This window comes from Phocoena phocoena, chromosome 4 (assembly GCF_963924675.1).
Source record: "Phocoena phocoena chromosome 4, mPhoPho1.1, whole genome shotgun sequence".
In the NCBI taxonomy this organism is placed as follows: Eukaryota; Metazoa; Chordata; class Mammalia; order Artiodactyla; family Phocoenidae; genus Phocoena; species Phocoena phocoena.
The window spans coordinates 80,651,898-80,664,736 of NC_089222.1; the positions used below are offsets into that span (position 1 = coordinate 80,651,898).

A 12,839-nucleotide genomic window follows, 5' to 3' on the forward strand; every position below is an offset into this window, starting at 1 on the left:
ATGTCCAGCCTGGTCCTGCTCCCTTTTCTCAGCACATCACTCACTGCGCTCTAACCACGTGGCTCTTCTGCCTGTCCCCACCCACAAGGCTTTCATTTTGGCTGTCCTCTCCCCCTAGAGTGTTCTTCTCCCCACTCTTTCCAGTGCTGGCTCATTCTCATCCACAAAGTCTCACCTCAAATATCACCTCCTTGGCCGGATTTCCCTCAATAATCCTATTTGAAGTAGACCCTGAACCTGCCGCTGAGTCACACTTCTCCCATATCCCTCATTATCATAATCACAGGGTGGAATTGACTCCTCGCTTGTATGTAAGCTCCACCACGGCAGGGCCTTTACCCGTCTTTTTTCCTGCTGTATCCCCAACACCAGCACAGTACCTGGCACACGTTAGTGCCAAATACTTCTTTATTGAACAAATTAGTGAACGAATGCTTGCCGACTAGCTTGTAAGTTCCATGTGGGCAGGGATCTTATTTCGTGCCTTGTGCGTTGTAGTATTCTCAGTGCCTGCTACATAGATCATAAAGACCGACTGAACAAACGGAATGCCTTTTTTTTTTTAATCACATTAGGAAGTGGCTCCAACTTTGAAGGGGACTGAGAGGCCTAGCACAGGTAAACAGGGACCAATGAGTCACCTATTTAGCAAATTTAGGAATATAAGGCGTTAACCTTGTTAATTGACATGTTTAATTAACTTAATAGCTAAGCAGAGGGCTATGGGCTTTGGTTTCCTATCTGTGAAATGGAGGTGGGAAAGAGGGTTGAATAATATGATTGCATGAGTTTCTTCCAGAATCCTGAATCCGTGAGTCCTGAATGCTAAAAGAAGGCTTCTAGCCAAATGGAATGAGACATGGCCATCTCTCAGTTGAACAGCAAACTCTTCTGGTCAGAGACAAATGTAATTTCTTCTTGTATCCAACACACTGAGCATGGGGCCTGGCACCAGACTCTGTGGGTGTTTGACGTCGAGTAGAAATGAGGAGGAGTGCCCGCTGGTCAGAAGAGCTTAATTTGGTCACGATGGATTCAGAGCTGGAGGTTCTTGACTGTGCCACTCATTACTGGAGGGGGCAATTCTCATTCTTCACTAGACTGAGGGCTGGCCTTATCCTCTGGGGAGGAGGGAAGTCCTGATAGGTCTGAGTACCTGTGCCAGGAGTGGAATGCCCCAATTTCCTGGGGCCAGGCATGTTCACCCTGAAAAAGCAGAAAGACTTTCCCAGGCAGAAGTGCCCTCTGAGTACTACCTCAGACAAAGCTTAGTGTTGAATCAGAGTGAGACTCATGACCAAACAGTTTTGGTCCACAAATGAGAATCCTCCTTTCTGCTGCTGGCTAAAAATAAAACCATTCATCTCAGTCTTCAGAGAATGACAGAGCTGGAAGAGACTTTCAAGATCATGCTAGTAAACTCCTCAGTGCAACAGAAGCTTAGAGGGGAAGGGTCTCCTCCCAGGACCACACAGATAAATACCAGCCTCCTGGCCTCTGCCCTGTGCTCATTCCCCCACCCCAGCTCACTGTCCGTGTCTGTGTGGATGGCTTCCACAAAGAGGGCGTCCCCAGGGTCCAGGCGCTCCTCCAGGCTGGCTCTTGTGTACTCCGGTCCAGCAGGGTCCAGGCCTGCAAGGACAGACATGTCAGCCACAGGAAGCCCCATGGACCCACTGCACACCTACATGGGCAACCCTTCCGGTTCAGATCAGAGTCCCCCAACAAGGACCCAAGGGCGAGAGAACTAGCTCAGGACCACCTTTCCCAGGAAGCTCTACTCTGTTGTCTCTAACCTCTCAATGACCCAGTTTCTCTGGCTCTGAAATGTGCTTGCTAACACCAACCATTTGGCAAGGATTAATGTCAGTAATATTAATCCTCAGTTACTAATAACAACGGCTATAATTTTTTGAGTAGTTACTATGTGCCAGGCCTTGTGCTGGGCACTTCCACACTTTCTAGTCCTTACAACAACAGAGCAAAGTAAATATTACTCTCCCCAGGCCTTAGCTTGGATCCCTTTTCCTCTTCCTCCCAAAAAGCAGACTGTGAGACAAGGATTTAAAGTGCAAGTAGCTTATTTGGGAGAAAATCACAGAAAGCGTAGTGAGGGAGTAGAAAAACGAGTCAGAGAACGAAAGAAAATTTTAATGAGTAGATTATCTCTTTAGGTCTCATCCCACTGGGGTCCCTCTGAAGGATTCTGTAGAACATGACTCAGAATTGTCTCAATGAAGTGCCAGGAAGCCAGGGTATTTACCACACAGCTCTGGTCCCTTATTGATTGAGGGTAGCTCCTGAAGCATAAAGTTCTCAGCACTTTGCAAGTATTTAGCAAAACTGTCTACAGGTGATTTCCATAGTGGGCCAAGGATATATGAGCTGCTACAACCCATTTTACAGTTGTAGAAACTGAGGCTCAGAAAGAAATACATGGCCTCTAACACTGACATTAGAGATCATGCAATAACAACACAATACCATTTTATCCAAAAGGGCCACAATAAGTAAATTTCAGTGGTGATCGATGACTTGATCATAAGAACAAAGGCCCAACACTTCCCTCTGCCTGCCTTAGCAAAGGCTCTTCCAGGTCATGATCTCTCTCTCTCTCTCAACCTGAGAGGATGGGCAGGGAAGAATGTTACCTGTGATCTGTCCCAGCTGGCCTTTGTAGAAATGTCCTACCATGCCCCCCACATGGGCCCCCAGGCTGACACCAATGATGTGGATTGAGGACTCTGACACACCCAGCACCTAGAACGGGCATTTACAGTGAGTTACATTTGTGTCACAGCAGCCCCTGGCCTTACAAGGATAACACTTTGCCCTGAGGCATCAGAAGCAGAAGGTCTTGGGCATGACACACCAGCCACACGTGCTTTGGGAAAAAGTACAGCATCTCACCCTGTTAATCACTTGCCCTCTCCCTGGGCTCCCCACCTTGACAACCCACTCACTTTCCCTTTGGTGTCCAAAGTATGTGAGGCATGACCATGGCCATTTCCTCTTGAGGACCTAGAAGAGTCAGCCATTGGCACCTCTGATGTAACATGCAGTGGCATGTTTTACAGAGGAGCAAGCGGGAGGCTCAGAGAGGTTCAAAAACCTGCCCAAGGTCAGCACTGCAAGCGGCTAGGTTGAGATTTGAACCGAAGACCCACAGACTACTGGGTGGCTCTGCTTCCACCTAAAGCTCCTTCTCACATGTCACTTCCTTCTTTCTGACCCCTTGCTCCCCCGTTAGCAGACAGAACTCACCCTAAGCTCTTCTACACCTACCAGGAGTTTACTGAGGAAACGGGAGATCTCGAGTCCCAGCTTAACCACATTTTCCACGGCTGAGAAGTAGACACCTGTAGAGCCATAAACCCAGTCCACAGCGATCACGTTAGCATCTGCTGCCTGCAGAAGGGCACTGATGAATTTGTCAATCCAGGAAGGCTTTGTTCCTAAAGCCCTAGATGGGGGGCCAAGAAAAGATAGGAAAATTATCTTCCCAGCCAGCATCCATTGTCATGGAAATTACAATGACATTTCTATAAATAGAACAAACCCAGAGAAAGTCACAAGTAAGGGGTGGGGGTTGGGGGGAAGGGGGGTGGGGGTGGGGATGTGGGAGGGTGGGGGGGAGGGGGTGGGTGTGGGGGGTAGGAGGGTGGGGGTTGGGGAGGGTGGGAGTTGGGGGTTGGGGGTCGGGGGTGGGGGTGGGGGGGTGGGGGCTATGGGCACTAAATCCTACAACATTTTGAGCATAAGGAGGACATAATCTCAAAGTTAGCAGGGCTCCTACCTGCACATGTGGAGCCTGTGTGTAAATTATAAAAGAGTACCTTTGTTCCAGGTGGATGTAGCCTGATGCCAGGGCTCAGAGCTCAGGTCAGAGTTCAGCCCCTGGCCCTCAGTCAGGTACCTCTGTGTAATGCATAGATCACACAAACCACTGCACTGACCCTGCTTGTGTTACTCATGGGAAAGAAAAGATAGCTTTGTGTATTAGAGTTAAGATTTGCAATCTTAATTCTCATTCTATAGTATAGGCACTTTCCTTGAGGATGTTTTCATTTACTCATTCATTCATTCACTCTTTCCTTCATTCAACAAATGGGCCAGGCTGTATGCTAGGTGCTTTGTGAGAAATAAAGAAAAATAAGATATATTCCTTATCCTTCTGGAACTTAGAGTATAATAGGACTTTTCTAGGAAAAGAAGAATAGGAAAAATTTCAGAGAGCTCTCCCAAGAGATTGGGAATGGGGAAGAAGTTTTCTCAATGGCCCAGAGCTTGCTTGCATGGACAGGGGAGCCCAGGCTGGGTGTATGCCAGGGAACGTGGCTTTGGGGCATCTGGGAGCGGGCAGCATAAGTGAGGCTGCGGAGCTCTTCAGCTCCACTAACTATCTCTGGGTTGAGGGCACACACTCAGCCTTGGGTAGTGGCTGAATGCAAGATTTGCCGGAGAAGAGACTTCGGCACAAGAGAGAGAAGGGATGCCTGAGGGAGGATGTGGCTGGGACCTGGAGTGAGGGACTGGAGAGGCAGAGAGAACCCAGAGATGAGGAAATGGTGACCCTTTGTGCAGTGCCCCGCTGTCCACCTCTTCATCAGGGCACCCAACTCCAGCTGCTCCATAGTGCTACTCTTTCACCACGTTCTCTCCCTCTCTCCTCTCACCAACTTTTTTCTGTTTCCGGCATTCTCAGTGGGCTTTGGGGAGAAGATGTTGGAAGGAAGGGTGGTGATTAAATTGGGACTCAGAGACTATGCATTACAACAAAATTTGGCCTGCAGGGCCTCAAAGAAGTTGAAGAAGTGTGTAGCGCCTGGGAAACGCTAACCTCTGGGAGTGATGGAAGTGGAAGTTTCTTAGGTCATGAAACCCAGGAAGAAGAGAAGAAGAGGAGATAAAACCCTGGATAAGGGCTTCCCTGGTGATGCAGTGGTTGAGAGTCCACCTGCCGATGCAGGGGACACGGGTTTGTGCCCCGGTCCAGGAAGATCCCACATGCCGCGGAGCGGCTGCGACCGTGAACCATGGCCGCTGAGCCTGTGCGTCTGGAGCCTGTGCTCCGCAATGGGAGAGGCCACAACAGTGAGAGGCCCACGTACCGCAAAAAAACCCTAAAAAACCCTGGATAAAAACACCACGATGTTACCCCTGAGATGAATCATGCAACCCACACTTCAGGGAGGAAAGGATCACTGAGACCATCTCTACAACTTCCCTTTTATTCAGATATGGAAACCAAGGCTCCGTGTGCTAAAGTGACTTGCCCAGGGTCACACATATTTACAGTTGGAGAGTGTGTCCAGGGTCACACATATTTACAGTTAGCAGAGGAGTAACATATGTGACCAACAAGAAAGAACAACAGGATGTGTGTTCAGGCTGCTATGAGGCATCTTCAAAGTCAGCAGGAGGTGAGCAATGGGACCTGTGACAGGCAGTAAATCCATTTCTTCTTTTGCTCCCCACTAACTTCCTATGGCATTATGGTCACTTTCTAGCTCTTAGCTGAGGTGATCCTATTGGTTTTTTGGCTCCCACCTGAATCCATGGATAACTAGCTTGGTTCCTAGAGTGACATTGAACCCCAAGTTCCGGATGTCACTACTTTCTTCCACGAGTTGCCCACAGAGAGGATCAGAAGGGGTGAAGAGGAGAAAGTGGGCTTTGAGATTGGTGCCTTGGAGAAGATTAGCATTCTGGAAGTCAGTGCACTTTGTCTGTGGGGTAGGAGGTGCATCTCCTAGAGGAAAAAACAAACAAACAAATAAAAACCCAAGAAACATCCAAGGTGAGATCATCTGTTCTTAAAAGGAAAAAAGGTGTTCTTGAAAGGAAGAGAGAAACAAGGGCTTATAGGCATTCATCATAAATCAGCAAGGGTAATAATCAGACCCATTTATTAAAGGCATCACTTCTGTAACCAAAATCTGTGTATATTTTTCATGTATAAAATACCAGAGAAGAATATGAATATTGCTCAGCTAGAGAAGATTAAAGGCCATGGTGAAATGGATATTGTCATGGGCTATCCCCCGACACCTGCATAAATTCATGTGTTGAAGTCCTAACCCCTGATACCTCAGAATGTGACTGTATTTGGAGATAGGGTCCCTACAGAGGTAATTACATTGAAATGAAGCCTTTAGGGTGGACCCTTATTCAATATGACTGGTATCCTAATAAGAAGAGGCAATTTGGTCACAGAGAAGAAAGATGATGTGAAGACACATGGAGTAGACAGCCATCTACAAGCCAAAGAGAGAGGCCTGGAATGGCTCCTTCACTCACAGCCCTCAGAAGGAACAAACCCTACTGCCACCTTAATCTCAGACTTCCAGCCTCCAGAACTGGGAGATGATAAACTTCTGTTGTTTAAGCCACCCAGGCATTTTGTTACAGCAGTCCTAGCTAAATAATACAGTTTTCTGGGCTATGAAATGAGCAGTTGCCCTGGGGACTAGGCTCATTCTGGTCTGAGCACCCCATTCCAGAGGGTTTCAAACTGCCCCCTCCAGCCTCATCACTTCTTTTCCTTATGAGCAGTCCAGAGCCACTCCAGAGCCTTCCAGCGCCCAGCACATGGCTGCCCAGCCAGATAGTAGAGAGGACCCTTAATGAGCTCTATGTATTCTACAGTGCCTTCCAACAGGTACGTTTAAACGGGATATTTTATGGTCAAGGTCACTGAAAGGCCTTCTACAATACTGAACTGAAACAGCAGCATGAAACTCCTGCTTCCCAGGGAGCTAAAAATCTGGCCTATCTTCAATACCCAACAGCCCACCCTCACGCCTGTGATAAAGAGGGGGGAGCACCTGACACCCAGTTGGTCTTACAGAAAGAGACCGGCTGGGGCAGCAGGGCACACACTGTCGCACTGGCCCCCCAGCCCCGAAGTCCTGGTGCTATTAGCAGCTACCTCACATTCCTGCCATGGGACAAAACTATCTGCAGAATCAGGACAGGTCCAGATTGCAGACTGATTTGTGCAGGGCTCTTCACGAGGAAGACAGCTATTTCAGGTTTCTGGAATGGTTATCCGCCTTCAGAGGTAATGGGGGAGCACATGTACAACGAGCAAGTGGATCTGGGGTGTGCTGGGCTGTGGAACTGTGAGCAGATTGAGGGAACCGCACCCTTAGAGAGTGCTGACAGCGGTTTCCTCACCTCTGCAGCTAAGTCCCAGACCTGGTCCCTGAGGCCCCTTGTATCTCCCTTCTGAGCAGCCAGGTCTTGGACACCCCAGCGATGAAGCCCACTATGACTGTGCAGGCCCCCAGGCTCCTCAGCCTGTGGCAACTTGAGCCCCCATGGAACACAAGAGAGAACGATGCCTGACGACTACTTCATCTGCCTTCCCCCAACTCTTCGAAGAAAAGGTGAAAGGACTCTGCTTGAGCATGACACTTGAACCACATACATGAGTACATTTACTCTATTGGTCATGTAGGGAAGTTTGCATCCATCAGACAGAGAATTGAGAGTCCTTTTAAATAAGCACAGTATGTCACAGAGCAAGGCACAACAAGCATCGCAGAATCAACATATTCCAGACAACGTTATCTAAATAAGATGTAATAAAATTAGAAATCAGTAACAAAAGTTATTTAAAGACACATTTGGAGGTTTTAAAATTCCCTTTTAAGTAATGAATGAGTTAAAGAATAATCACAATGGAGACTAGATAATATTAAAAACGAAATAACAATAAAACCAATACAATATCAAAACCTGAGTTAAAGTAGCTAAAACAGTACTAGGCTGATATTCTATAACCATAAATGTAAATATCAGGGGAAGATGGGGAAAGACACAGATTAGGTAAATTAATCTTATAACTCAGAAAGCTGAAAAAGAATAATACAGCAACACCAAATAAAATGTAGGGAAAGAAATATAAAGGAAATAGTTAAGGGACTTCCCTAGTGGCACAGTGGATAAAAAAAAAAAAATCTGCCGGCCAGTGCAGGGGACACAGGTTTGAGCCCTGGTCCGGGAAGATCCCACATGCCATGGAGCAACTAAGCCCGTGCGCCACAGCTACTAAGCCTGCTCTCTAGAGCCCAAGAGCCACAACTACTGAAGCCCACGCGGCTAGAGCCCGTGCTCCGCAGCAAGAGAAGCCACCACAATGAGAAGCCCGTGCACAACAACAAAATGTAGCCCCCATTCGCCGCAACCATAGAAAGCCCGTGCACAGCAATGAAGACCCAATGCAGCCAAAAATAAATCTTTAAAAAAAAAAAAGGAAGTAGTTGAAATTAAATAAAACAATGAATATGAACAGCATCAGTAGCTAAATCTATTCATCAAAAACCTCTATCAGGACAGATTTCACAGAGAAATTCTAACAATTCTTCAATTCCTATCTTACACATACTGTTCCGGAGAATAGAAAAGGGGAGAAAGAATCCAAACTCATTCTATGAAAATAGCCAAAATGTCAAAACTGAACAAGGGAAGAAGGAGAAAGGAAAAAATAAAGGCCAGTTTCACTATTACACACAGACATAAAAATCCTAGATAAAATGTCAAATCCTTCAAGGATAACAAGTATACATCACGGCCAAGCAGGGTTTAATCCAAAAAATGAAAAGATGGTTTAACATTAGAAAATGTATCAATGTAATTCACATATGAACAAATTAAAAAAAAAATACCATATGCTCAACTCAATAGATGTAGGGAAAAAACACACGATAAAATTCAATACCCAACACTCCTTAACATAAGGAAGGAAGGGTACCTACCCAAAGCCTATAGCAATGATTATAGTTATTGGTGAAATGTTAGAAGCATTCCATTCAGAACTGGGAACAAATGAGAATGTCTGCTATCAGTGCTTCTATTAAATATTGGACTGGAAGTTCTAGTCTTAGCTAGTAAAACAAGACAATAAAACAGGATAAAAATGATAAGGTTTGAAAAGGGGGAGAAAAAATTGCCGATATTTGCAGACAATAGGATTGAACTGTCCGTCATTCAAGACTATGGAATGTGGCACAGTGAATCATGCTCAGATATCCCATCCCGCCAAGCACCACTTTAGCCAAAGAGTAGTGACAGATGAATATCCAAAAGAGAGAGAGAAAAAGACATAGACAATCTCAAATATAAAAATAATATCTCCAAAACAGGAACAAGAATAGAATTGCAAAATGGTGTTGGGTTCCAGGTCTGAGAGAAGACAGTGGTTGTAAGAATTCAGTTTTGTGAGGTAAGCGGGGTCCAAAAGTGCTCCAAGTCAGGTGTGGAAGACCCACCAGTCGTAGCCAGCGGTGGAGAGGGGCTCCCCAGCTCGGGAAAGGAAGATAACAACAAAAACCATACAAACAAAAACAGCTATTGACTTTTTACTGGGGCTATAGCTTTATTTAGGGAGACAGGATGGAAAGACAAGGCCTCACTCACAGGAGTTGAGACAACGCACCTTTCTGGAGGAGAGAGGGCAAAGATGGGGGCTCGGGTGGGGAGACAGAGAGATGAAGAGAGAGACTGAAAACAAACTTTTCATTGAAAATTAAAATGAAACATCTATTGTGTCAGAAGTCAAGATAAGAGTTATCTTTGGGGCAGTAGTGAGTAAGATGGGATACAGGGAATGGGTTTTAAGAATCTGGTAACATTTTATTTCTTGATCTGAATGATGGTTACACAGGTGAAATCATTCTGAAAATTCATTAACCTGTGTACCTTTCTGTATGTATGTTGTACTTCAGTAACTAATTTACTTTTTAAAAAGGTTGAAAACAAATATATAAAGTAATCAAATGTTTACACAGATAGTCGATAAAGCCAATAAGTGGATGATGAATTCTTTCCAGGTGAAATACAGTTTTAAAAACCTTTGACAGAGCTTTAAAATAAGTATGCTGAGAATGTACAAGGATAAAAATAAAGACAGAGCATAAGAAGTTATGAAATAAAAACGGGCATAAATGATAAGATATATAGTAAAAAGCTAGTTAGAAAAAGGAAATGAAAAAGATAGTCATGGAAATAAAAATGGAACCAATGCTATAATGTCTAGTACAGAAGAAGTAAAAGAAGTTTTTAATATGAAAGTACAGTTTAAAAGTATAGACAGTAGATGGAGAGGCTCCAACATTTAACTAGTAGCTGTTCTCTAAAGGAAGAGAATAGAAGAAACAATATTTTGAAAAGGTAATTGCTAAGAATTTTCCATAACTGAAAAAAGATATGAGTTCTCTAATCACAAGTTATACTCAGGGTAATGAGCAAGATAAAAAGGAAATAAATCTATACAATTAGGCAGATGATAGTAAAACTGCAGAACATTACGTATAAAAGATATTCTTAAAAATTCCCAGACAAATGCATTGGAAAATTTAAAAGCAATGAAAAATATAATTTCCTGAAACCTGACTCAAGAAGAAATAAAAATCCAAATAAACCTACTAGCACCAGAAAAAGAAAAAAATCAAACTGGTAATCAAGAGTCTTCTCTGGCCCTAAAATACACTAGAGCCAGACGGTTTTATTTGAGAACTCCACCAAACCTCTAAATTACAAGTAACCTTTATCTTATATAAAACTGTTTCATAGAACAGAAACTTATTTTATGTGGTTATAATCATCTTAGTATCAAGACCAGAGAAGGGCAATACAAGGAAAAAAAATGATACATAAATTTCCTTTATGAACAAATATACAAAATAATAAACATAAATATATACAAAAATAAAAATAAATGTTGGCAAATAAAATTCAACATCATATTAAAAAATACCCCACAGGAGTAGGAAAAAAAACAATACCCCATGACCACAAGATTTGTCCCTGGTGATCTTCATCTAAACCCATAGAGTTTAGAAGAAAATATGAAAGATTATTTTTATAAGAAGATTGATTAGACAAGACACCAGAAGCACAAATCACAATACGAAATAAAAATTAAGACAACAGTGTAATACTATTTTTTCTATGAGATTGACAGTATGAAAAACATTTGATAATACAAAGTGTTGTTGGAGAGGGTGGGAAAACAGACGTGCTCACGTACAAATCAACAGTTATAACTACTTTGCAGGGCAGTTTTTCTCACATTTATCAAAAATGTGTAAGATATGAATCCTTTTAGATCTAGTATATGGTGTATAAACAGCCACTTCATAAAACAAGAGATATGGTTACTTTACATACACACACGCACACACACACACATGCACTCAAATAAATGATTGCGTTAGGAGAAAGCACACGTGAAGCTAAGTAGCACCTTTTCAACGCCAACCGTTGATGCAGGGAAGGGGTGAGCAGGGGCCTGTGGTGTTGCAAGGGAAGTGTGAATCATGGAGGCCTTCTTGGAAGACTTGAAGAGCAGAAATGAACAAAAAGGTAGTGTGAGCAACTACAGGCATAAAGAATGACACACCCTAAAGCTGGGGAATGAGAATTAAATGTCTCGTGGACATGACACAAAGGCAGTCTGCTGTTGGGGGCAGAGGGAAGGGAGCTTTCCAAGGGTGATGCCACTGCTGGTCAGAGGAGGGAATTTTACTCTTCCGAGGTTCCCTACGCCATAACAGGGTTTAGATTTGCTATATTAAGCAAGGGAGAGTGGTGCGTGGGGTTTTCACTGGGTAAGGCACCGTGCAAATGGCATCTGAGGGAAGCTGTGCTAAAGGTCATTGGTTATCTGTGGTGAACAGGACTAGTTATCATAGTACTGCCAAGAGGGATGACAAGCCTGAACTTGAGCTGGGTCGGCAAGAATAGAAAGGACCTCTAACGATCTCAATGACAAACTTGTTGTTAGTTTGGAAATTTTAAATTTTAAAATTAAATATATCTTGGAACAATGGATATTTACAGGGGGAAAATGAATCATGTTTTGGAATTAATTTTTTTTTTTATACTCTTCCTGGCTTGTGCAAGGTGAAAAGGAGTAATGCAGATTTTAGAAAAATGAGTAAAACAACTAGAGGAAGTTCAATTTTTGTGACTTAAGAAAGTGCTGTCATTCCCATAATGATTGAAGGTTTTTTTCTCCCTCTTTTAAATACATCTCAGGAGAGGGCTTTTAGGGGACCTTCCAAAGGTTAGCGCTACGTAAATAGATGGCTTGAAAAAATAGAATTATTGACCGAAAGAAGTCCCACCCAAGGCCCCAGCCCCGACTTACCTGTACTTCCAACACTGAGCCACAGAAGAAGCCCCCATGACCAGAAGCAGCCCTCCCAGGGGTCTGGGGCCATCGTTGAGCTGGAAGTCTCAGAGCTGGGGTGAAGCCGACCCCTAATGACAAAGAGATCTCATAACCCAGGCTCTCACAGTTTTGAACACTAAACTCCCACTTGGGTCTCACTAATCATTAACTGGCCTCATGACCTGTAACAGGTCTCTCCCTATTTGTCTAACTTCCCCAGTTTTTCTGTTTCTTCTTCTCAATGAAATGAAATATACTTTTTTCTTTTCTTTTTTTTTAAGCAGGGGACATTGAAACACATTGCCCTTCCTCTCTGAGCCAAACATCATCAGGAAACTATTTCCTGCACCTCTCCCACTTCCCATTATAAAATGTTAGTAAAAACCAAGGCAGAAGTCTTTCATCTCTAGGGGATCACAAACCCACATTGTCCCAGAGTCATCTGTGGACGTGTTTGCCCCCTAGGAGGACTCTGAGTGGCTTGAGGGCAAAGACCTTCTCTTTTCATTTTTGAGTCCCCAGTGCCCAGCACAGAGCTGAACCAACAATGTATTAATATGTTTCGTGTACATTTAACGGAAATAACGAAAGAAGATGAAGTTGGCCTCTGAGAGTACTATCCTTTGATAGAAACTTGGGGCTAGAAGTCCAACCTCTA

General features: G+C 43.9%; 1 protein-coding gene across 2 annotated transcripts in view; it reads right to left on the bottom strand.

Annotated features, from left to right (window-relative positions):
* PLA1A (phospholipase A1 member A) overlaps positions 1 to 12,279 on the bottom strand; it is a 31,488-nt gene extending 19,209 nt beyond the window's left edge. Inside the window, exons 1-5 of one of the 2 annotated variants that reach the window (XM_065876457.1) lie at positions 12,158 to 12,279; positions 5,551 to 5,752; positions 3,286 to 3,463; positions 2,652 to 2,760; positions 1,531 to 1,632 (exon numbers count right to left, since the gene is read on the bottom strand). In XM_065876457.1, the coding sequence (XP_065732529.1) occupies positions 1,531 to 1,632; positions 2,652 to 2,760; positions 3,286 to 3,463; positions 5,551 to 5,752; positions 12,158 to 12,230 (664 nt within the window). In that variant the 5' untranslated portion in view covers positions 12,231 to 12,279. The remainder of the gene's footprint in view (positions 1 to 1,530; positions 1,633 to 2,651; positions 2,761 to 3,285; positions 3,464 to 5,550; positions 5,753 to 12,157) is intronic. The other variant, XM_065876459.1, reaches the window with a different exon arrangement.
* Positions 12,280 to 12,839: the final 560 nt, after the last annotated feature.